Source organism: Passer montanus, unplaced genomic scaffold, assembly GCF_014805655.1.
Source record: "Passer montanus isolate IOZ18808 unplaced genomic scaffold, ASM1480565v1 scaffold19, whole genome shotgun sequence".
NCBI lineage: Eukaryota > Metazoa > Chordata > Aves > Passeriformes > Passeridae > Passer > Passer montanus.
This window is the reverse complement of record NW_024366480.1, coordinates 5,550,541-5,575,454: the sequence shown is the minus strand read 5'-3', so window position 1 is coordinate 5,575,454 and position 24,914 is coordinate 5,550,541. Positions and strand designations below refer to the sequence as shown.

General features: G+C 37.1%; 1 protein-coding gene across 50 annotated transcripts in view; it reads right to left on the bottom strand.

The window, feature by feature from the left end:
• The window catches only part of RIMS2 (regulating synaptic membrane exocytosis 2), a 453,673-nt gene that overhangs the window by 37,352 nt on the left and 391,407 nt on the right, over positions 1 to 24,914 (bottom strand). For 34 of the 50 annotated variants that reach the window (XM_039706150.1, XM_039706103.1, XM_039706152.1 and 31 more), the window contains one exon: positions 16,053 to 16,294. The exons of 12 other annotated variants lie outside the window; for them this stretch is intronic. In XM_039706150.1, the coding sequence (XP_039562084.1) occupies positions 16,053 to 16,294 (242 nt within the window). Of the gene's footprint in view, positions 1 to 15,645; positions 15,783 to 16,052; positions 16,295 to 24,914 lie in introns of those variants that run through there. 4 more of the 50 variants (XM_039706109.1, XM_039706124.1, XM_039706137.1 and 1 more) reach the window with 3 other exon arrangements.

Genomic DNA, 24,914 nt, shown 5'->3' with positions numbered 1-24,914 from the left:
ACTGAGCTCTACCCTGTCTGACAACCTTATATTAATTTCTCCACAACTTAGCGAGTATCTTCCCAAACTTTCTTTTCTGAATGTTCACCTTTCCTGCCTTGTTGAACTATAATAATCTAAATCTTTTTTCCATGATGTATAGTGGTGTACATGTATATGTAAACAGTGAGTGAGAGAGAGAACAATCGTCTTCTCTTCCCACAATAAACCTTCTTCATTCCCCTCTTTCTTTTTAATGGAGACAAAACACTTTGTTCACATGCTCCTTTGTTTTCTAGCCACTGAAAAACCATGTAACCCAAACCTGAGGGCCTAAAACTGCAAAAGAGAGATTTTTACCTAAAAGAGAGATCATTTACCTAGGTTATAAAAATTTACCTAGTTTATAAAAAAATCTATATAAAAAGGCTGTATTTTATAATGGAGCAAAATAATTTACTCAAAAATGATGTATAAATAGGTATTGATAATATGGTCTGTTGTGGGCCTTGATATAGTCTACCCATAGTTGTGAACATAATTTTCTAGTTTTTCTTCAGTCTAAACTCTATCTGTGCATCTAGCTTAGCTGTGAGACTGAAAGGAAAAGAAGTAACTTGATGAGGAGCAAAACTCAGTTAGGACAAGAGGATGAATCATGAGGGATGTTGAAATTCAGGACACTGAGTTTAAATTTATGGACATAAAAAGGAAGAAAGTCTGTCAGAGCAGTAGGTAAGGAAAATTATTTTTAACTACCAAGTACATGAGGGTTTGCTGACAGACAGGAGAAACCAAAACATGCTGGGCTGAGCTGTGTATACAGCACAGAACTCTACCGTACAACAATAGAACTTGACTACTCTGGGAAACAGTGTTACTGTAAAATACTGTTTGCCTTCAAAAATTAATTGCTTGTAATTTTCTCTACGAAAACTAATCTCTTTTTGCCCAATATCAAGTCTCATCATTTCTCCTCTGTCTGTCATATTCCATCCTAATAAAAATAAGTACTCTGCGCTTATGAAGATATGCAAGGATCTACAATTAAGTCCTGAAGGAAGTAACAGGAAAAAAACAGCTCCAGGAATTATCAATGGCAAAGTCTTTAATTTAATGTAATTTAATTCAATTTAATTTAATTTCAGTCATTCTTTCAATTTATCTTCTTCCTGCTTAGGGCTTAGGCTTTTGCAAAACAAAGCTTTGGTGTGTTTTCAATCTGGTAAGGAGTAGGTGGAAGTAATAGGCACCATTAAGGAATCATTTCCATGCCCTCATGCAAACCTCACTCTTCTTTCTTGGAGCACTTCTAGGGCCTTCTTCACTCATGACTGAAATGTATTCTATATTGCATATGAACTGCATATGGACATTGATCAGTAGATGGTCCCTGAAGCTGTCTCTTGACAGATCAGAAGAAAAAAATCCCATACCCTTTTAGTGCCAATTTATTGCAAAATGAACTGAAAAACTACTATGGTGCAGATGAACTTGCATGGATGAGTCAGAAATGAAGCTGTTGCTTGGCTTCCAGAGAAAGCATAAGCATAGGCACTGCTACTTTCTTATCATGTCTTCATATCAGTTTGGAAGATGGGAGTGGAGTTCAGTTAGAATAATATCGATCACATATATAGAATCTTTTCATCAAGAAACTTATAGAAATTAGAAGCAGAGAAATCTCTTAATCCAGCTACCCACTGTCAATGCCAGAGCCAGATTGTATACTCTCAGGAAGCCCATTCAGGAAAGGAGCAAAAATTCTATCAGTATGAAGCTGTTAGTTACTGTATGTTGCACAAATTGCATTTCTAAAAATAACTCAGCCTTTCTACAATATACTATTAATTGTTATATGAGGAAGACATTAATTTACTGGCTTCACTTACAAACATTTGGCTTTAAATTTGGCTCAGAAACCAGTTCATGGCATAGTCTCTCAGAAAGACACTGCAAACTCCACGACCAAACACCCGAGCCAACTCACACATTCAGCTGGCTATTCTGTGCTCAGCCCAGAAGTGAAAAGTGACAGTGAGAAAAGCTCCATTTCCGAACTGAAGTATGCCACCAATATTGGTTATCCTGTCCTGATGCACCAAGAACCCAGCAGTGCCAGTGCTGCAGCCAGGCAGGGTCACTGCAGCTGCCCAGCACAAAAGACAGGGGTGCAATTCCTCAGCATCCCCTAGTAAAAGGTTCTCACACAGTTACCTGTCCTCCTATGGGGGCATTCTCCTCTAACTAACTTTTCAACCCAAGTAACATTTTCATTTACATCCATGGTAGATGGAGGTGTTAACTTCCTAGGGTTTTCATGAAACCAAGGAGCCTGAGCTCAGGCTGGACTGTGCCAGACCCCATTTGCACAGCTCGTGTCCCACAGGAGGGAGGGCACGTGGGAGGGAGCTCAGAGACCTCCATGGATGCAGAAGGTTTGAACCAGAACTGCTGTAGAGATGTGATCTTATTGTTCCAACAAGAGATGTAGCCTCCAGTGCTTCTAATATTTGTAGAAAAACTGAAGTTAGGAAGAAATACAAGCTTAAAATATGTACACAGAGAATACATATATGCCCATATATGTGTATTTATTAGAAATCCATGATAGAAGTGTGTACCACTCAAGCACATTTAAATCAGGTATGCTTTGAGACTGTTGAATCTAATTTATTTTTCAAGTAATCAAACATTTTCTATTTTTCATTATGAAATTAAAAGGGATATTAAAAAAAAAACACCTCAGAGGCATCTTAAGGTAACACAAAAACCCGGATGAACTTTTAAATCAAAATAAAAAGAGAATTTAACACAGCTGTCTTATTTTTTAATGTGTTGAGGATGGCTTTGTGAAACTATAATCTCATTTCCTGTCCCCAACAAAGCAATGATTTTCAATTACTATTTTTGCTTATTAGAAACAACAACACTTTTTTATTATTAAATTTACTTTAGGGGATACATTGACAATCTGTAAATATTTTTACTGACCCAAAGCAACAGCAGAAAGCTAATTAAGTCTTACAAGGAATGGGGAAGAAGAAAGCATAAGAACAGGAATTGCTCTCTGAGTTGCTCATGTACTCTGCTTTCTCAGGATTGCCCTGGTCACTCCAAACTGTCCTACACAATTCTCCTTCACAAAAGCTTTTGTCTTTTGCTATAATTTTTCCCAGCTGCTAGTCTTCCTCTAACTGCCTTGTTCCTGATTCCCACACTCTAATGTGCAGCCAGAGCCATGCTGTCATTTAGTCCCCTCCTGTGTGTGCCTTCTTCTCCCTCTTTCACTGCTATAATTGCTGGATTTCTCCACACTCCACTTCCCTCACCTCTTGACTTTGTCTCACATTATTAAAGTCTGCATTGCTGCCTCCTGCTCTGGTTCATCCTCATCAATCACTGCTGCTCTCAGACTGTGGCTCATCTTTGCTGAAAGTCTTTTCTTTCAACAGGCTCCCTGCTACCAGCCACTGACCTGAGCCCTTCAGCCTGGACCTGTACACTTTTACTGAGCAGATCTACCTCACCACCTTCCTTTGATGCCAGTATTATCCCACAATATTAGCAACTTCCCTTCATACTGATTTAAGGCCCATGCCTTAAAGACCTGTTTTCACAGTACAGAAAAGTTTCTTCTTAATATTTTTAATTAATAAGACTTTTTTTCTAAAATCTAGAAAATTCCTAGGATGTCACTTTTTTCATATCTGATATCAGGTCAAGGACACTTACTTTTGGTGATATCTAAACTGTCTGTGCTGAAAACAAAAAAAGCAACCAAATATGTTTGGTGCTCAGACACTGGACAGACATGTCAGAACTCAGGATGAGAGCTAGAGGAAAAGCAGGAATTGATGGGCTGAAGGTGGAGCTGGAAAACACAGTTAACTCTGCTAAAGAGAAGGAGATTAAATTAGCTGAAAATGGCTAACTAACTGCCTACAAAGTATTTTCATATGGAAACAGAATTCTTGGTCATATGCCAAAAATTTAAATGGAAAATAAGTTCAAGGATTTTAATGAGTTTTACCTGTGTAAATCACTGACTGTGATTTCCTGTTCACACTTATATATATATATATATATATATATATCCCCCCTTTTTTTTCAAAAGGAAAATACCCTCCAATATATACACTTATATATATATATATATATATATATATATATATATATATGAATGTGTGTGTAAAAGAAAATAATTAGGAAACACAAAGCTATAAATCAGAATAAAAAATGTGGAAACAGAGCCTGCAATAGGATTTATATGTAGGTACTCATTATGAGCACATTGCTCTGCCATCTACCTTATTCTCCTCAAGTTATTTATTTTTGTGGTCTACTTATTCATACGTAAATGAAATTAACCAAGGCATTATAAAGTTGAAAGGAGTTATGGACAGTGCATGCAGACAAATAAATCCTCCATCATGTACGGGTGACTGCTCAAAATAATTTTCTCAGGCTATGTTTAAAATACCAGAGACTGTGATAATTTTATTTATCCTTACAGTTAAAACCTTAAATGATCATAAGATTGAGAGCTTTAGAGGTCTTTCCAGAAGGAGACCTTCAGGTTCCGTTCCACATATACTGCATACCTTCAAATGCCAGATGAGTATAGGATGACACTAAGGTCAAATCAAATGACAAAAATTTTCTGTCTTAATCCTGAAGAGGTTAGAAAATGCAACTTAGACAAAACTGACACATGCTTAGATTCATCTGCCCACTGAGAAAAGACAAGCATAGTAAAATCCAGGATCCAGCTTTAACCATCTGAAAAAAATTCATTTCAAAATGACAAAGAATTCTTTTCCCAGTAGGGTTCTGTTCAACAATTCCTATAATCGGCCAACACGCCGCATGAAAGCATTTGCTTAAGTGGAATAGCAAAAGGCATGCAAGTTAATGACTTCTACTGAGCACTGAGCACTTAAGACTTCATAGGAAAGCTGCTGAAATGATTGATCTGTGGACTTCCATGCAGCCTGACCTCTGAGGGCTACCAGCTGCTGGCACCTGGCTTTGGCAGTGCAGTAACAGCACATGAGGAGGCTCTCAGCCTGCACACTGCTGAAAGTGCTGCTTTTAAAGGTAACTCCTATGGCAAAATGGTCTCCAGCCACTGATGGAAGAGCACAGGGAACCATTCTGTCCAGACTTGCATGTGCATTATTTAACTGCAAGAAAACTGCAAGATATGTGACTGCAATTAATTTTCTAAGCTCCCCTGCATTTCTGTCCTCCTCCAGATGAGACATGACTTTGGCTATTGATTGGGTAGTGAAGTTAAACCACAAAGCACAGCAATGGCAGCAGTGACAGAGACGAAGAAGATTCATCTAATTCTTGTCCCTTAGTGGTCTTACCAAAGAAAGAGGGCAGAACAGAAACGTGTCTGTGTGTGAAAAGTGGATTCACGTCTTCCTCCCCTGTGTGAGGGTCAGATTTCCTCAAATGAACTACTAACTTGAGTGGAGCTACTCATATGCTTTTTAGTAACCACTGTACTTAGCTAATTTCCAACATACATAAAAAATATTCAAGCTCAGAAATAAAATCAACATCGGAAATAAAATCAGAATGTCTGTAAAGCAGACAAACAATAAAAAGTCTGCCTAAATATTTTTCTTCTTTCAAGTTATGAAGATTCATACAAACCAATTTTATTTTCATCCTTTGGATGTGAGCTCAATTTTCAGTCACTAATGCAAGTCATGGCATAGAGAGATTAGGACCAGAAATTTTTCAGTTACCTACAAACTCAGCCAAGGAATGAACCAAATGCTTGCTCTGTAGGTAGGTCCAAGAGCAGCAGGGAGCTCAGCACTGCTAGTGAAACAAGAGGACACAGCAACTGGGAAAGAGTGACAGAACAAGGAAATACAGCTGGTAGCAGGAAGAAGTTCTTTGTCCTGTTCAAGAAAAAAAATGCTTCTCACTAGATCTTCAAATTCAATGGTATTTTTCTGATGTTCATATATCATAACATATTTCTATGCTGTTTAAAAACAAAAAGTCGAATATTGCCTTGCTAGAACATGTAAGTTACAAATTTTAGGACATCTAAACCAGAAAGTTTCTATAGAACTTAGCTTTGCTCTTTTAATGTGTTACTATATTATCTTTTCTACACAAATATTTAAATGGGCAGTGCATTGACAATGCAGGTTATACAAAAGATATTGCATTAATTTAAAATTTTAAAAAATATTAAAGATATCCACCTTATGAAAAAATCCATAATGCTGGTAACAATTAATTTAGTTAATCAGAGGGAAGTAATTTTTCCTTCACAGTACAAATTTGTTCTTGACAGATCTTACTGCAGCAAATAGTAACAAGAACAGTACTTATTACTGTGAATATTTTCAATTAAGTCTCAACATGATTTCATAGACTGAGCTAAAAATAATTTTTTGCTGGCACCAAATTCTAACCAAGACAAGGGCAAACCCAAAGTATTAGAGTACTATAGTTACAAAAATGAATAAAATCTGATTGTAACTTTTGGAGCAGAGATTTAATTAGTATAAGAAAACATATAGTTTAACATTTCATGAAATGAAATGATCATGACAGTTAAATTTGAATGTCATTCACACAAGCACTTGCAAGCATAGAAAAAAACTCCTGAAAGTAGATATAAAAGGACAAATCCCCACTTCCACCATTAAGGAAACTTTGTTTTGCTTAGTTTACCAAAAAAATATAAGACTGCTAAAAAAATCTCCCAAAGGATCTGTTTATCTTATATAGGTAGACAAAGAACCATGCACAAATTATTTAGGTGATAAGGAAAAAGGTATTTTTTCACATTTGTTAAGAGGCAATTCATCTTTTCCTAGACAAATTGCATTACAAATGGTTTGCAAACAACTTAAATGTTTTTGTCCTTCTATGAAATGTTCTCCATGACAATTTTTGGCTCCATGAGCATGAAAAGCAAGTTTAACTGAACTCACATATGCCTAACAGAATTAGAGAAAATTGTATCATTTGTTCAAGCAATACTCAAAAGGCAATAAGAAAACCTGTACTGACATTCAGGAATAAAAAGTGGAAGAATTTCTCAGTTGTAAACTACCAGAATATAAAATACTGCATCAAAAATACAGTTTGCCACTGCACTCCTTGAGCTAGATTCTCATGTTTCCACTTAATTTAGATGCACTTGGGATGTTTTTAATCTAACCATTTCCTTAGTATCCATTGCCAAAGCATTTGGTATTTGTAAAGTATAAGGATGTGTTTTACTTTCTCAAATTTTAAAAACACTAATACTTTAACCTGGAGTTCTCCAATAGCATAGTTAAGAAGCACAAAGTGCAATCCAGAAGGACAGAAAAAATAATTTCATAAAATCCTCTTCATTGTGCTAAAACAGAGAGTATTGACAAGTTTTTAAGTTTATACTATGGCACTCCATTGACTTCTGCTGGTCTCAAGCAATTTATCTTTTTTTTTTTTCTTTACTTATCATCCCCTGTGCTTGTTTCATTTCTCTATACAGACTGCAAAGTCACATATGAATGTAAAAAAAAGTTTAGTATTGGATACCAGTTCCTAAAATGCACAGGAATCTGTAATCTCATTCTAAAGTAAAAAAAAAAAAAGTTCCTCAGATTCAGTATTTTTATCCTAATTTTCCTGCTAATTTTGATTCTATACTAACTGAGAAACAAGTGACTTGCCACCATGGAGATGGCAGAGCCCACGAGCATTCAGAAAACACAGGTCCTGCACATTCTGCCTCAGGGACAGATCTGGCAAGCTTTTAAAAATGCAGCTGCAGAACTTGGCTCAAGAAATTTAGTTTTGACTGCTGCTTTATTTTATTGTCTCTAAAGAAGCAGAGACCAAATGTCTGTCTCATATTGGAACTAACCAACATATATCTGTGACTGGAGATCTGTGTGCAGAACCCCTCCTTGCTGAAGGAAAATAAAAAGTTTCCAGTTTCTTGGACCATACCTGGCGTACACCATTTGGCACATACCTGAGATGCACTATTTTGCAAACTGGAGTTTTTGCTAGCACCCAAAAAAAGAAAAAGGATGACCCAGTATGAGAAGTAAAGAATGGATAAGAGACGTGACTGTAAGCTAATAGTTAGGGTTCTCAATTGTGAGCAAAAGGTTCAGCTTCCTGATCAAATGGTTGCCTGTGTATTTATCAATGGTACATTTAAATAATTTTAAATTACTCTGTTAATATAATTTCTCCTGTATAGTTCTCTGTTAAGAGCTTATTGTTAGTGGCACATGCCAGTTTTGGGTGATAGTATCGTGACACTTGTTCCATGGAAGACAAAGCCAGTCTAAAGAGCCTGGAGGTGCACTGTGAGTCATAGCCCAGTCCATTATACACAAAGTGCCTGGAAATATGAATAGCACAACTGTATTCTCAGTACCTGCATGATGTCCCACAGGCTGTACATCCTGTGGGGTGTTTAAAAGCAGGAGTTGCGTGACTTTCCCCTCCCCATTTTGTCCTACAGAGAGCACGGATTGCTGTGCTGTAAGGCAGAGCCAGCAGCAGCTAAAATGGGCAACAGGAGAGTGCAGTCAAATGAACTTCTGTGACACAGTGATGTGTCACACCAGGCAAGGCCAGAGAGCTGCCCTGAATTAGTCTGCACAGCACAGCATGCCTCTACTACCACCTTTTGTTTTGAGGCTATTTTCATGACTTTTTTACTTTCAGGTAATTCTATGAATTCACTTCTATCCTTAGAAAGAGAATTCCATTTATCAAAGGATTATTAATAGCATTGATAGCATGGGTAGTGTTAAAGACATAAATTTAAGATACAGCTTGCCAAAAGACATTTAATACTGCATTTCATTTAAGTACAAAGAAAGAAATCCTGTATTATTATGATATGTTAAATTAAAAAAATATGCAGCTCTAACGAATCTGTAAATATAACTGTAATATTTTTTTTTTTTTGTGTGCAAACCATGTCTCTGATAACTGCTCAACAGCAAAGTACTACAGCACTTTTCCTGCTGGCCTTTGGAGATCTGAAGTAAATCTCCCTTTACATCCCTATGTTATTTAGTGACAATGGCTCAAAGAGCAATGGATAGATTAATATTTTCCTTCTAGAATAATACAAAGAGTATTCATTGAGGTGGCTATGTACAAAATTGACAAGACTAGAGATATTATTTAAACTGAGAAAAAACCCAACTGAATTCTCTTCCTTGAAGTATGAACTACATACATACACAGAACTGTAACTACAGATAAATATCGCAGACATTTCAGGCAAAGTGAAAACTGAATAATTGCCAAGGTATGAGATTGCCCTATAAAGTTCTTTTTTTCCACTCTCAAGTTTCAGTAGACTGAAATCAGAGCCCTCCTTCACTGAATAATGAACAAGAAATTCTCATATATTATATCACATGTTAACTAAGGGACTAAAAAATCCCAAAAGGAGTTTCTAAATGGAAACTTTCTTAAGAAAAGCCTAAATTTTTTCTTATGTAACAACACAAAAAGCCCCCACATCTTGTTTACTGTAAAAGCAGAAGTAAAACAACTTTATAGTTTGGGAGTTTTTATGAGATGTATATTTTTTTAGCAGGAATCTTATGAGAATTCTTCTGCTCTGAAAAAGAAAAATAGTTTAGCAGTATTCTTACCAAGAAAGATCACCCTACATTTCTCTCTATTTTTACCTCTAATTATTGAAAGAAAAAAATCTTGTGGAAGGTCAAGCTAAATGTTCTGATCTCACTTCGAACTTTCTCCTTTTTCCCCCTTATTAATGGTAGTAATATAAGAAACTTTCTTTTTAAGTAAAGAAATGTAGAAAAAATTTTTTTTAATGCTAAGTAAGGATTTTAAATATCATAAATGCCTACAACCAGGGGATTAGCTCTATTTCTACCACAGGCAGATGGGAATCTTACAGGTGTATACCGAATTGATAATTATATTGCAGGAAAGTTTGGTGAGTTATTTGTGACTGAGGCAGTATGGTGTACATGATCTACACCTTTTCCCCTAAAATTAAGCCTTTTATTCTTACTCCCTAGTTTTACCATAGGGCTTCCTTCTCATTTTCCTGGAATTTCACTTCATATATGGTGTAAAGTGTCTCCCACACTTGGTGTGTAAGAAATGTCTTCCAGAGGACTTCTGTAAGATCACAGCTAGCATTGGCTGGAGCTCGGTTCTGGCATCTCAACTCTGTGTTTGTTGTCACTGCATCCACCTCTCAGAAAAGCTTTGTGAACATGTGAAGACTCAAATATACACCTACTTCCTCTACAGAAAATCTCTTAAGGAGAGCTGCATCAATTTTGTACTACCATATCTCCTTCTCTAGTCTTTTCCTACACATAGAGGTAAACAACAGACTTTAATGACATTTTATAGCCTTTTTAGTTTGCAATTAGAGTCTCTTTATTTATTAGCATACTTTTCAGAGCTTATTTAGTAAAAGCTGATTAATGCTCTTGGTAATGTATTTATTATAACAGTGCTTTCTGTTTGGTAAAGGATTCAGTTTGCAATTCTCAACTAATGAATAAGATAAATGTACCCTAATCTCTTGTAACTGCTAATTCTATATTTCTATCAATGTATTATGTGTTAATTTTGAATGTAAATCAGAATACACATCAAGAATATTGATGCAAGTGTAATACTACACATTAAGTAATCTATTACATTAGCAGTCTGTCTCTGGAATAGAAGAGGAAATAAGCCCCCAAACAAATGCCTTGTTTCAAATTGCCTGTATTATATATATAATTTAAAAAAAATTAAAATACATGTCCAAATTAAAAGTAGTAGATGACAATTTCAGTTGCCACTTTGATCACATAAATTAATTCTAGGGATAGAAAATAACAATTATGTAAACATTGTAAACCATTATGTCTCTTATGTAAACACATACACTTTTATTCAGTAAATTGTATGCTTACCATATGCTATCTCATTTTAGACAATGAAAGGCAATCAGTGTAGTTTCTCTTGTAGTCACCACGATTCCAAGTGATTAAGCACCCTCTTTTTAATAGGAACAACATTGACTATATATGTAGTAGAAGACTATTTTATATAAATCAAATTTTGACTTGAGAAAAGTGAAGTTCTATACCACACCAAGACAAATATTACCAATAGATTCCTCTCAATTATTCCATAAGTTGAGGAAATTGCTCTACAGCTACGTCATTGGTTCCTAACATATAAGTACAGCACTTCAGTCTGCATTTTCAACACTCTTCAAACCATACAGAATCCAAAATTTAGTTTTAAACACAAATAAAATAAAATCTCATTCAAATGTTTTGGTATGAGACCTAGTTCTCTTGCATTTCTTCTAAGATGAAGCCATCAAACGTCAACATTTCTAAATACTTTAATCTCTTTTCACTTGGGACCTCTACAGAATTTATTAAATGGAAACAACTCATTTTGATAAAAACTATTGAGTTCACACAACATCACTTTTCATTTTTTTGGCACAGAATCAGCTGCTGTTTGTACTTTTCCTATAGAGAACTATAATTTCAATAATATATGGCAAAGCTTAACCTCAGCAAAATTATGAAGGATGCCAGAATACCTCCTAACACTGTCTCAAAATTCCACTTTCACAGCACTATAACTTCATGCCACATTTCACATCCTAGCAAGGGTTCTTAGGTGACATGGAGCATCATGTTGGCACAAAGCAAGTGCAGTTCATGCAGCATCAGCTGCCCCCAGCACCACCTGATATGTTTACATGTGCAGCAACGTGGAGCAACACTCTGCAGAGACACACGAAGGCTCTGATTTCTATCCAAACACAGTTACACCTCTCTGCAGGCATTACTGCACTGGTCACTCTCAAGTTGTGCTGTTACTTCTTTTTTTCATCTCTTTTAACAGATTCCACCTATTGTAATTGCATTCCCAAAGACAGAATGGGACTCAGTCCCTGAGAGTGCGCTGGACTCATGGGGGTGACCCAACATACACATGTGATGTCTTAGTATATATGATCCATGGGGTGCCCCAAATTCTGAAAACATGCATTAAACTGCTTTGGCTTTTGGCTATAATCAACCTACAAACACAATAGGTTTTGGCTAACTAAAGAAAAGACAAAATATTTACTTCGCTGAAAGAGAAATGTCAGCTAAATAAGGGCAATGAAGGCACCCAGGTGTCTGCCTGCCAGAGACAGTGTGTGTAGATTGAAAGGAATGCCTAAGATGGCATGATAAGAGGATGACAAAGATTTTACTCATTAATGAAATATAACTGAGAATTAGGTCTGCATCTCTACAGAACTCCTATCAGTTTCCTCACAGCTGACCAGCAGGAAAACAATTTCATTCCAGATATGAATAGCTAAGCCTGTCAAAAATTGCATTTTTCATTCTATCTTCTTCTGTAAAGAAAGCCATCTTTTCCACATGTGGAACTCAGGACCTGAACGTTACAACACAAACTCATTCTAACCCATCAAATTTTAGCTTCACAATTGATAGTTTGACTCAAGAATGCAGGGTATACCTTTAGATGGTTTTGGGGCACAGGAAATGTACAGGAACCAGAAATAAAATAAATTCTAATTTATCTTGCTACTCTACTCCTCAGAATCTTGTCATTTGCTGAAGTCTTAAGTAAAAGCTACCTTATGAAAAATTACTTTTGTGTTATGCTCTTTACCCATAAAACAAGTGTTCCTACCTGAAAAGGAATACAGACAGAGTAGAAACTACATTTCTGTATCTATTTTCAGTGTCAAGTTCTTAGCACTATGAAATAACAAGAAACAATATAAATATTATTTGAAAAGGCATTTTAGACTGACCTTATAAGGCATGTATTGAAAGTCTGATACACAGTCCTGAAAACAGTTATGATGACCTACTTTCAGAAAAACTTCTGACATAGATTTAGTTATAAAATATGAATGAAGAAAACCACTGAAGTAAAACTGTACTTTACAAAACACTTGAAAAAAGCTTCAGAGATACAAATAGACATTTCTACACTGATTTCCATTCCTTCTGATATTTGTTATCTTCTGATATTTGTATGCTTTTTCAAGCCTGATATGTAAGGAAATACTTAGCCAGTCCATTGAACAATATATCTTCAGAAAGTACCTAAGAAAGTTTTCCATACTTAATCCAGTTTCTACATGGCACCAGTGCCCTGACATCTGAATATCTCCTGCCTCTCAGTTCCAGAAAACTGTGCTTACAAGACACCTAGAGGAAATTAGTGTTTTGGTTTCAGATTGTACCAATACATGATTCCTTGTGCAGGCACCCATCATCCGAGAAAAGGAATATGATGAGACAAGCCAGAGAAATTTATAAAGTTAATAACCTTTATAAATTAATAACCTTATTTGCAGGTTTTAATCCTCTGGTATCAATGTACAATGTTATTGTCCAGCATTTTCTGTAAGATGTACCAATGGATGGAAACAGAACACTTTGGTTTGGAAGGAACATTAAACTCCTTCTAGCTACAACCCCCCTGCAGGAGGGGCAGAGACACCTTCCACTTGGGTTGCTCAGAGCCCCATCTAACCTTGCCTCTAACATTTCCAGGGATGGGGCATCCACAGGGCAACCTCTTCTGGTGTCACACCATTTTCATTGTGAGGGATCTGAAGACATGCAAGGTATTTCTTCATGGTGTGACGTCACCCTCACCAATCCAACGAGCCATCACATTGTGTGTCACTGTAGACACAGCACCATGCACACAGCTCCTCCAGGGCCTGACATGCAGCCACAGGCCTGCTCACCACAACCAGCAATGCGTATGTGACCCAGCTATTGAGAGGTGCTTGTGCTGTCCTGTAGCAGCAGCCACATGCGGCCACCAAACAGGGCCTCTTGGAGATGTTTGTCCAATAGAGCAGCAGGAGCAGGTGTGCAGTAACAGCTCCACAAAACCACCCTTTCCCATACCTGTATCCCCATACCCAGCCAACACGAGGGGCTTTTCCAGGAGACGGCAGCAGGAGCTGCTCTGGCTGCTCTGGTCGTGGCCAGGCACAGGCCAGTCCTGGGGAGCAGCCAAGGGACAGAGGCTGCCAGCCAGAGCCATGCCAGCTCCCCAGCTCCTGCTGCTCCTCTAACAGCACCGACTTACAGCTCCTCACCCAAGAGTTTGTCTCAACACCCTATTCACGGTCAGTGGGTCTAAAGACTTTGAGAACTCTTTGAGACAGTTATATTTCACATTTGTCCCTGACTGGAGGATCTAATCAATCACTGGGCAACTGATTGGATATAACAGAGAGAAAAACTTCAGCTTAAAAGTACCAAATAACAAAGACACCATGGTATTTAAATCAGATCTAGACCAGACACACAATACAGACTCTCTCTAGTGCTGAGACATACTTAAGCAACGTACAAAGAGCTGACAGCCTTCATTTAATAGCTCTTATGGCAAGAGAGACCAGATTAGATAATGAAAAGTAATGTAGTGCATTACATATTATTTGATATTCAAATGATAATCTATACAGTTACATAGCTCTGTACTATCACAAGGAAGAAATTTAGACTTCCAGGTAAGCAAGTGATTAATTTTTTTTCTTGTCTAACCAGGCACTTCACAGATTTGTCTAAAGGTGACTTCATCTTTTATCTGTCATTTATTTCAAAGAAAATAGAAATGTACATGGACCTGTCCTTTCCATAACCTGCAAGTGAACTGATAAAACATAAGTCTGCTGCAAAGACTTGCCTATTGATGGATCATCAGCGTCTGCATGATATTCAGGGCTTTCTCTACAGACATTCTTTCCCCTCTTCTTCATTCCCTCCTGTTCATACTGCATTCAATAAGTCACACAGTCAAGCTTCCCACTCTCTCCCACATTGTTACCTTTCCTTCTTTCCTTTCTTTTTCAGTTCTACTCTTTACAGTACTTGAAATCCTGCCCACACTTCCCAAAAGTTTACTTGAAAAATTTACCACAGTTTCTGACAGTACAAATCATTGTTTTGCTCCATTTTGTTGTATATTAAAACTCTTATCACTTTGGTTTGGAAAGAACTGAGAAATCTCTTATCTATGTTTGAGCGGTGGTTAGCACAATGGAGACCTTCAGATGGTACTTCACACATCAGGGCACTGTAAACTTATGTTGAACTGTATGAAAACATCACAACAATTTTTTCTTAAATACTGAGAATACAACAAATCTTCTGTATATACCTTGAAATGTATACTTTTTATATATATGCATACTTATATAAATTGCTTAAATACTTCTTTTATATGAATGTTATTCAAACACAAGTAATTTTTTTCCATGTAAAATACACTTGTCCTATACAGTGTCATTATTTGACATTGAGCTTTTCAGAGTGCATTATATGGATTTTCCCCAGAATAGAAAGAAATAGAAAAAAAAGAGTCAGATTTTAAATGCTTTAGGCATCAAAGTAGAAAAACTCTCCATTTTCCTAGGGAGCACATTGAAGTATCCAATTTGAATTAAGAGAAACAGAAATGAGGAAAATTTCTATGAATGGCGAATACACTTGTAGGCTGAAAAGAAAGTAATTAAAACACAATAAAATATTTTCACTGAAGTAACATAACATATAATTTTGCTCAGGAAAATTTCCTTGTTTCAAAATAAGGTTGCATATTTAATGGTGGAAAAATGTCGTGTTGAAATACACAAACGCTATCTGTGACAAAACCAAAGGCATCTTGCAGCATTTCAGCGACCCTTCAGAAACTTCAGTAAGGAATTCCCTCAAATGAAAGTACAGCTCATGTCGTTTCCTGAGAAGCTGAAAAGTAAGGAATTAGTGTATTAAGCAGGTTCCAGCAAGCAGAAGATAAAAGCTTCAGTCCAACCTGAAAAGGATCTTTGCTTAAAAAAAAAAAAGGTTTGGTAAATGTTCAGAGGAAAAAAGATAATTGACCATTTTCTTCATTCCATAGAATATTGCTGATGAGGCAACTCCAACAGGGTTTTCAAATGATTAAACTGTAAATACATAAGTATTACATACATTTAACTGATAATTTGAGAGAGAGAAAAACAATCTAGTTCCTACCAGTCTGGCTGAGTTGTGACGTGCTCCGGCTCTTTCTCGACAGCCCCACGATGGCGACCATCTTCGCGCCAATGCTGGAGCGCCTCTTTTTGCTGCCACCACCAACAGTGCCCACTGCCGTGTCTGACTGGCTGCCGTCGTTCTTCTCCAGCGTGTACATCTCCCCGCTGATGCTGGTGCTCTTAGTCATGTTCTTTCCTGAGATGGCCATCTGTCTGCTTTGCATTTTGGATGTAAAGACACTGTCAGCCAGTTGACGGATAAACAGTGCAGACAAAGAGTAAAAAGGGGAAGACAGAAAAGGACAGGTTTCAGATGGAAGGTTTTGGGAGACTAGAGGGTAAAAGCAGCTAATCACACAGGTAGGGTTTGGTTTTAAGAGGTAAAAGGAGAAACTTTAATTCTAGGGTCTTGATTGGTCCACCGTAAAAGTACTTGACTCATCAAAATTGTGTTTTAAATAATAAGCTCTTATTTACTGATTGACTTAAAACTTATTACCAGCAAAAGCATACCAAAGAATTAATGCATCCATATATCATATAAACACTTATTGTTTGGAAAATTGAAGTTCTGCCCTCAGTGCTGTGCGCCTCTTCTTCTCACATATATACTTTCAGGTGTCCCAAGGGAACCTGATCTACCAGTGGTCCAGGATAAGAGACCTTTCCTTTCCTCAGAAATGGCATTCTACACTGATGACAATATCACTTATCCAAATTTTGCTCTGACATCTAAATAGTAGATATCTGAAAAATTAACCAGAACTGGAAGCTATGGGGTCCATGTAGGCCTGAAAATTTATAGAGAATTTTCTATTTCAATGAAGTTCTTGCACAGAACTTAGACCTTTATTATTCTTTTCAGTACAGTGTTTCTTACAAAAAAGTTCCCATGAGATGCCATTTTAAACAATCCACAAAACTGTGGAATATTTCTGGAACCCAGAGGAAATGATTTTTTTTTTTAAATCACCAATACATAAAGGCTAAAATGAATATTTTTGCTTCTTAAACAGATTTTCAAATACATGCAAAAGCTGTTGCTAGAGCTTTAGTGCTCAGCAAATGTCTCTAGAGCAAATTTTTCTGAGTGTAGAAAAAAATGTGTACTCCTTTTCCCCTACCTATCAGTAAGGCCTGAAATTGATTTCATAAAAGGAAGGCATTATTGTTTCTTTATGAAGATTTTGCAATACATATTCTGCCAGTAACTTAACTATGGAATTAATGCAGTGCACTCAAAAGCAAATGAAGACTTACAGCTTACCCACAACCCAGAGGGAAAGATAAGAGCTGGTTCATACAGAAGTAGACATTGAAAAATACTGAGTGTACTTCTCAGGGAAGTTACAAGGGAAAATATAAATGAGAGTTTGGATCAGCAGATGGAGAGGTACAAAACAAAACTCAGAGAGCCATAATGGCCTTGCCTGGGCACACAAGCACAAAAGACTGAACGAAGTGGTAACCTGAAAGGTTTTTCCTTCAGCTCTCTTTGTTGTTATGTGTTAGTACTCACTGACTCTCAGTACATTTATCACCAAGGGAGGAGTGGATATGGGCACACAAGCACAAAAGACTGAACGAAGTGGTAACCTGAAAGTTTTTTCCTTCAGTTCTCTTTGTTGTTACGTGTTAGTACACACTGACTCTCATTAGAACATTTATCAACCAGGGAGGATTGGGATCGGATGTGGGTAAAGAGGAAGGCAGGGAAATAGTAAAAGAGAATTTGTATTTCTGTGTCTTATTAACATTATGTTAACTTACATGTCAGATGATAACATCACATGCTGTATTTTTTATTAACTAAAACCTCTAAGAATTCAGTCAAAGAAAACAGATGACACAGAAAACAGTTCTCAGTTTCAATGTTATCTTGCGTGTAAAAATACTAGAGGTGTAGGAAAAACATGGCTGTGAAGAGCTAGTATCTTCAACTTTATCTTAAGCAAAGTTTTACTAAGAATCAGAAAATTCGAGCTCCTTATCCAGTAATGCTATTTTTAATCCAAGTTCTCAAAGGAAATATGATTGATGTGTGCTTTTAGTCATGTGTCTCTCTTTTCAGTATTTTTAAAATCAGATCAAATTTGACAGAGCAGTAGGAAACTAAAGCTATTTAGTTTCTAAAACTGTTTGGAAAACAGATCCCTGGAGAGAGATCTTATGCATGCCTCTTTGGGGAAAGATTGCAGGAGAAGTCATAGAATCTCTCCTAGTGGAAGCTCATTTGCAGATACAGGCTGGTGGGGGAAGTAAGTTTTTCAGTGCTTGCAGAAGAACCTATTTCAATGATCCATTTTTCAAAAATAATACCCAGAGAATCAGTGAGTTCCTATCCTATAGAAAACAGTAATTAATGCATTGTTTTATAAGTGATATTACCATTCAATAAAGGTCCTATGTCATCAGTGGAAACAGAAATATTTTGCATTTTAATATAAAAATTACACAGAAGAGAGAGTCACCATTTCCTGAGTTGAATGTGCCTTTGAGACACCTTTTTTGTGTCCTTTCCAAGATGTATAGTTCTATTTAAGTGGAATGTATTACAATAGTTGCCCTTATTAAAGAAATCAGTGTCCTTAAAGAGGCTGGTTGCTACAGTTTCACTGTGCAGTTATCTAGGAAAGTGTTATGAATTACTAAAGTTTGCTTCTTGGCTGCTGTCTGAAGGCTAAATCAGATCAAATTTGACAGAGCAGTAGGAAACTAAAGCTATTTAGTTTCTAAAACTGTTTGGAAAACAGATCCCTGGAGAGAGATCTTATGCATGCCTCTTTGGGGAAAGATTGCAGGAGAAGTCATAGAATCTCTCTTAGTGGAAGCTCATTTGCAGATACAGGCTGGTGGGGGAAGTAAGTTTTTCATTGCTTGCAGAACAACCTATTTCAATGATCCATTTTTTCAAAAATAATACCCAGAGAATCCGTGAGTTCCTATCCTATAGAAAACAGTAATTAATGCATTGTTTTATAAGTGATATTACCATTCAATAAAGGTCCTATGTCATCAGTGGAAACAGAAATATTTTGCATTTTAATATAAAAATTACACAGAAGAGAGAGTCACCATTTCCTGAGTTGAATGTGCCTTTGAGACACCTTTTTTTGTGTCCTTTCCAAGATGTATAGTTCTATTTAAGTGGAATGTATTACAATAGTTGCCCTTATTAAAGAAATCAGTGTCCTTAAAGAGGCTGGTTGCTACAGTTTCACTGTGCAGTTATCTAGGAAAGTGTTATGAATTACTAAAGTTTGCTTCTTGGCTGCTGTCTAAAGGCTTCTGTACCACAAAATGTTTTGCTGTGTACTCCTGCCAGTAATGATGCAGACTTCAGTCAGACACCTTCTCTTGGCCATCTTTTTGAGAAAAGTAGGAAAGGGAATTTAAATGAGAAGAAAAGGATCTAGATTTAAGTGGATATACCAAATATTAGTACAAATGGCTGATATTAAAAATTCATTCACAAACCTCTATTTTTTTTGCCCAGTAGAGCTCTAAAACTATTTTCTTCAATTAAAGGCTTGGGAGTTTTCCCCTTCTCTAAAAGCAGCAGAGAAGACATCTTTGCTACAGTCCTAACCAGCAAAAAACCCTTGGAGAAAGCCATCCCATAGCAGGGACTTTGTTTTTTTGCAATTCCTCTCTTAGCAAAAAAACCATTGAGAAATACATACTAGGAGAGTTATGAGTGGTTTATAGTGCCTCAAAATAAATCCAGAGTGGTCATGAGCACTTCCTTCATCAGCACTCTGAATCCTTTCTGGCCATCCAAACCCTCATTCACTAATTTTTCTTGGCAGATACTTGATACCCTCTCCAGTAGAAACCATCCTTCTACCCAGCCTGCCTTTTGGCAGTGCCACAAATGGATCATTCTCAGAAAAACTGGGTATTTTATGTCAGATGTGGTTCCTTTCTGAGCTAATAGAAAGGTTGACTTCAGAGTAAAATTTAGAGAGTAAACCATACAACCTTCTTCCTTAACAGGAAACAGAAATTACTGGAAGTTTTCTTTATATGTACATATACACGAATCTAATCTCACACACATCCAGTTAAATGTGTTCAACAGTATTTTAAAACAGACATTATGTAAAAGCAAGTTATGAAATTGTATGTGTCAATGAATAGATATGCAGTAAAAATAGGGTTCTCAAGGTGTCTTATAAGACAATAATAATTTTTAATACGTCCTCCCCAAAGAGAATGTACAGCCAGATGCAAAGGGGGAAGAATAAAATAAAGGGGGAAATAAAGTCCAAACAAATCCTAGTCTAAATAATATGTGCATAATGACATAACAATACCATTATTCGAACAAAAAGAAGAACAAAATCAGCACACAACCCCAGCTATGTGGCAGCCCACAGCCTACAGCAAGAGCAGAGTGAAGGTGGCAGCCAGGCTGTTTCCTTTGGCTTAACAGCACTAAACTATGAACAAGAGCAGGATAAAGGGCGAAGCTCACACAGGAACATTGCTTTCTGGACTATCCAAAATCCAGCAAACCTCTTGAGGAAACCAAGAGCTGTAGGCAGGTCTTATTGTAAATATGTTTTCAGACACTTCAGTTTTCCAATGAAAAAAGGAAAAGGAAAGATGCATAAATTTTAGAGGAATACATTCTCAAAGATAAAGAAGAAAGACCTTAAAAAACACAAGAGAAAAATAAGACATTAGAAAAGAAATTACAGTAAGATATCTATATATATTTGTAATTTAAGCCAATGGTGGAGTATGAGAGTCCTAGCCACGAAATAGTATTCTCAAAAATAAAGAAAAAGGTTCTTTAAAAAAAAAAAAAAACCACAAGAGAAAAATAAGACATTAGAAAAGAAATTACAGTAAGATATCTATATATATTTGTAATTTAAAGCCAATGGTGAAGTATGAGAATCTTAGCCATGAAATAGTATTCTTAAAAATATACTATGTTAGCCAGCTGACGAGAGTCAGACTGACAGACACCTGGAATGTCAAAGGTATTCTAAGTTTGCTGATGACACTAGATTAGGAGATGCTCCTGGCTCCCTTGAACACAGAAGGCTCAACAGAGAGACTTTGACAAATCAGAGGCTGGAATGTCAAAGGTATTCTAAGTTTGCTGATGACACTAGATTAGGAGAAGCTCCTGACTCCCTTGAACGCAGAAGGCTCAGCAGAGAGACTGACAAATCAGAGATCTTGGAAATCACCAACCATATGAAGTTTAGCAAAGACAAGTGCTGGAATCTGCACCTGGGATGGGGATTGTACATACAGACTGGGAAACAAGAGTCTGGAGACTGGCACCACAAAAAGGGACCTGGGAGTCACAGACAAGTTGACCATGAGCCAGCAGTGCTCTCGCAGCCAGGAGGTCCAGCATTGTCCTGGGGGGCATCGGGCACAGCATCACCAGCTGGGCAAGGGAGGGGATTGTCCTGCTCTGCTCTGCACTGGGCAGCCTCACCTCCAGTGCTGGGGGCAAATTTGGGCACCACAAAATAAGAAAGATACAAAGGTATCAGAGAGCACCCAAACAATGGCAATGAACAAGGTGAAGGGCCTTGAGGAGAAGCCATATGAGAAGCAGATCAGGTTACTTGGTGTGTTCACTCCAGAGAAGAGGAGACTGAGAGGAGAACTCGTTGCAATCTGGAGCTTCCTTGCAAGGGGAAGAGGAGGGGGAGACACTGATCTCTTCTCTGTGGTCCCTCAGTGACAGGACCTGAGGGAATGGCCTGAAGCTGTGTCAGGGGAGGTTTAGGTTGGATATTATAAAAACGTTCTTCACCCAGAGGCTGGTTGGGCACTGGAACAGCTCCCCAGGGAAATGGTCATAGCACCAAGCCTGACAGAGTCCAAGAAGTGTTTGGATAATGCTCTCAGACACATGGTGTGAATCTTGGAGGTGTTCTGTGCAGGGCCAGGAGTTCAACTTTGATGATTGTTTTGGGTGCCTTCCAGCTCAGGAGATTCTATGATTCTGTTAAATTTAATATGGTCCTTGTATCTAATGAAGAGTTCTGAGCCGCACCTAGAGCAGTTAATCAAATGTGTTAGGCCTGTGCTCTGGCCTTGACAGTCTGCATACACACAGCAGGCTAGCTTACACTAGCTTACATCCTTCCCAAAACAGGGTTTTATCAGGCATCCTGCCTGGAGGAAACGGACCCCAATTTATGCCATCTCCTGAATTGTCCCTGATCCGAATCAGGGGCACCTTTTCAGTGTGTCCAGCACAAACCTATGCCAAAGAGAACACAAGCTGTTCAAACAATACAGATGATCAAGACTATGTCCTGGCCCTATTTTGCTTGCTGGTCTAGACGTAGCCTTAAATTCCTTGATGAGATTAGAAATCTGTTTTCAAATTATGATATTCAACAGCTCAATTCTGGCCCATAAGCTTTTTCTGAATGCTTTTAAAGAAAAACAGTAAGCAACTATAAAACTGTTGTTCAAACACAGCCTTCTGGAATTGCAGTGTTAAGGTTTTGGATTTCTTAAAGGCATTAATCTTTGCTGTCTTTTGCAGAGACTCACCTGTTTTCAAAACCAAGAGTGTAATTACTGTCTGGAAAAAAATGTGCTTTCAAAGTCTCCCAGACTCTTACTAGGACAGATAATCAGAAGTGATCTGATTGCTCTCTCCAGTTTGTCAATACTTATACTGAATTGCAAAAACATTAGAAAACATTGCCAGAGAAACTTTCAAAAAACAATGCTTAGAATTGTCTGCTTTGAAAACAGTTCTTTCTGGGATTTTTGCATAGCCAGAGAGGAATTCCATAAAGTGCCTAAGGAAACCTTCACAGAAGAGAAGCAGAGAAATAGGTCTTACATAATCTTTGATTTAGTCTTGGTATCTGCTGCTTTAGGCAGAACATTTCCTTGATATCTGACCAAGATGGAAAGAAACTCTTTGTGAGGTTTGGGATAAGGAGAGGGATGATTTCACAATACAAAAGAATCCTGTCCTAAAGGCAGTGAAACTGATCTGAAGCCACTTCACGTGGGACAGTGTATGGCTTATAATTCTTGCACTGGGTAAGATGGACTGCTCTGTGGGCAAATGTTCTAGATCCTAAACAGGTTCCAGATAAAAACTTGGTTTACTCAATATTTTGGATGCTAAGTTGTAAAAAACAAGTCAGAAACTTCATCCTACCTCTCTCATTTTCTGATGGACTTGAAAGCATTTAACAATCTTACAAGAAAATACTATTTTTAGAATAATTTGTTGCTATTTTTGGCTGTTATATTTTCCATGAAGCAGGTGCAGACACAATAAATGCTCATTGTAACATATGTACTAAATGGAAAATTTTGTCCTGTTGCCATAGGTAAAAACCTGCAGTCTTTGGCTGCAGTTTTTGAATTAGTTGCAGAGTTGGAAGGCATTGTGGTCAGATTCCTGTCTACAGAAACAGAAATATTTTCTAAAAACTGGCTGATTCATACAGTAAGTGCCAAATCTCACCAAGAATCCTTTGTTTAGGCCAGAAAACAACAACAACAACAACAAAAAAACCTCTCCCCAAAACATAAACTAAAAACCCCACACTGATATCACAATCCATCTGCCAGCTCAAAATAAGTTCCAGTGACAGAAACCCCAAAGCTGCCACACAGCTTCATCTTCTCTCTTCCCTAACCTTCTAAGTTCTGCAGTAGTGAGGTACTGCTAAAGAAAGATTTATAAATCTTTAGGGTCTTTTAAATCAGGCCCTGGCTCTGAACCACACCAGACTGTGGCAGAAAGCAGCACAGAGAGCAGTACAGAATCCTTATACCCAGTGACTCTGTAATCACTAACCAAATACAAAGAATATAACTTATTCTACAAAGACTAAGATCTTATCTGTTTCAGTGACTGATAAACCAAAATTGTTATGAAAAACTTAATTTTTTTCACTTATCAATGAATACACTTGAAATTAAATGAAAACCAGTGTTATGATGCACAGGTTTCCAATCTACAATGCTGTTAACACTTTTAAATGTGAAGGAGAAGATATCAATACAATCCATTGTACTGTATGTTGTTGGTAGGATTTTTGAGGATGCTGTTTGTATTTTTCAGTCATCTTTACACCAGTATTGGAAATCACAACTTGTAATCTCATTGCTCTGCCATAAACATATGCATCAGAGGATCAGATTTACGCAAGTCATTTGGCAGACCTCTTTACTTCTTTATTTCAAAGTCAAAGCAAAATTAATGTTATTGCTTTCCAGCTTAGTTCTCTGTTAATAATGATCCCTAATGAAAATAAGGCATCCATAGTAGTGAAAATCCATGTTGCCAACTGTGTAGTACAGCTGAGGGATGCAATGTCCCAGGGAAAGGATTTTAGCAATTTTTCAGTTGTTGTAAAATATATTTTCTAATATATGTCTCCTGTGAGACTGGGAGACCCACTGAAGACTTTGTTTACTGCTTTTTACAAGCAGGAGATGAATTTTAATGCCGTTCTTAGTAGACTTGTTAACACAATCAGAGATGCTCTTATTTCATTAATTTACTGAAGAAATTTAACAAAACCAGCATTATGGGGACAGCTGTGATGTAGGAAATAACATTTCCATGGGAACAACGCTTCCGGCCAATACTTGTACTCGTCTGCCAATTCTCATCCAAGAGAGACACTGCAGGTTCAAAATTGTAATGACTTAATCTCTGGAGATCCACTTAGTCAAAAATTATTCTATTAACTTATTGGTGGTATAAATCTCTAATAGCTACTGGACTGACTTGATTGTTAGGTTTATTTTATTGAAATTGTAACAAGAAAGTTGGGGAGAAAAACAGAACAGTGTTTATAATCTATTTTGTTTTGTATATTGCTATTAAAATAAAACTAGT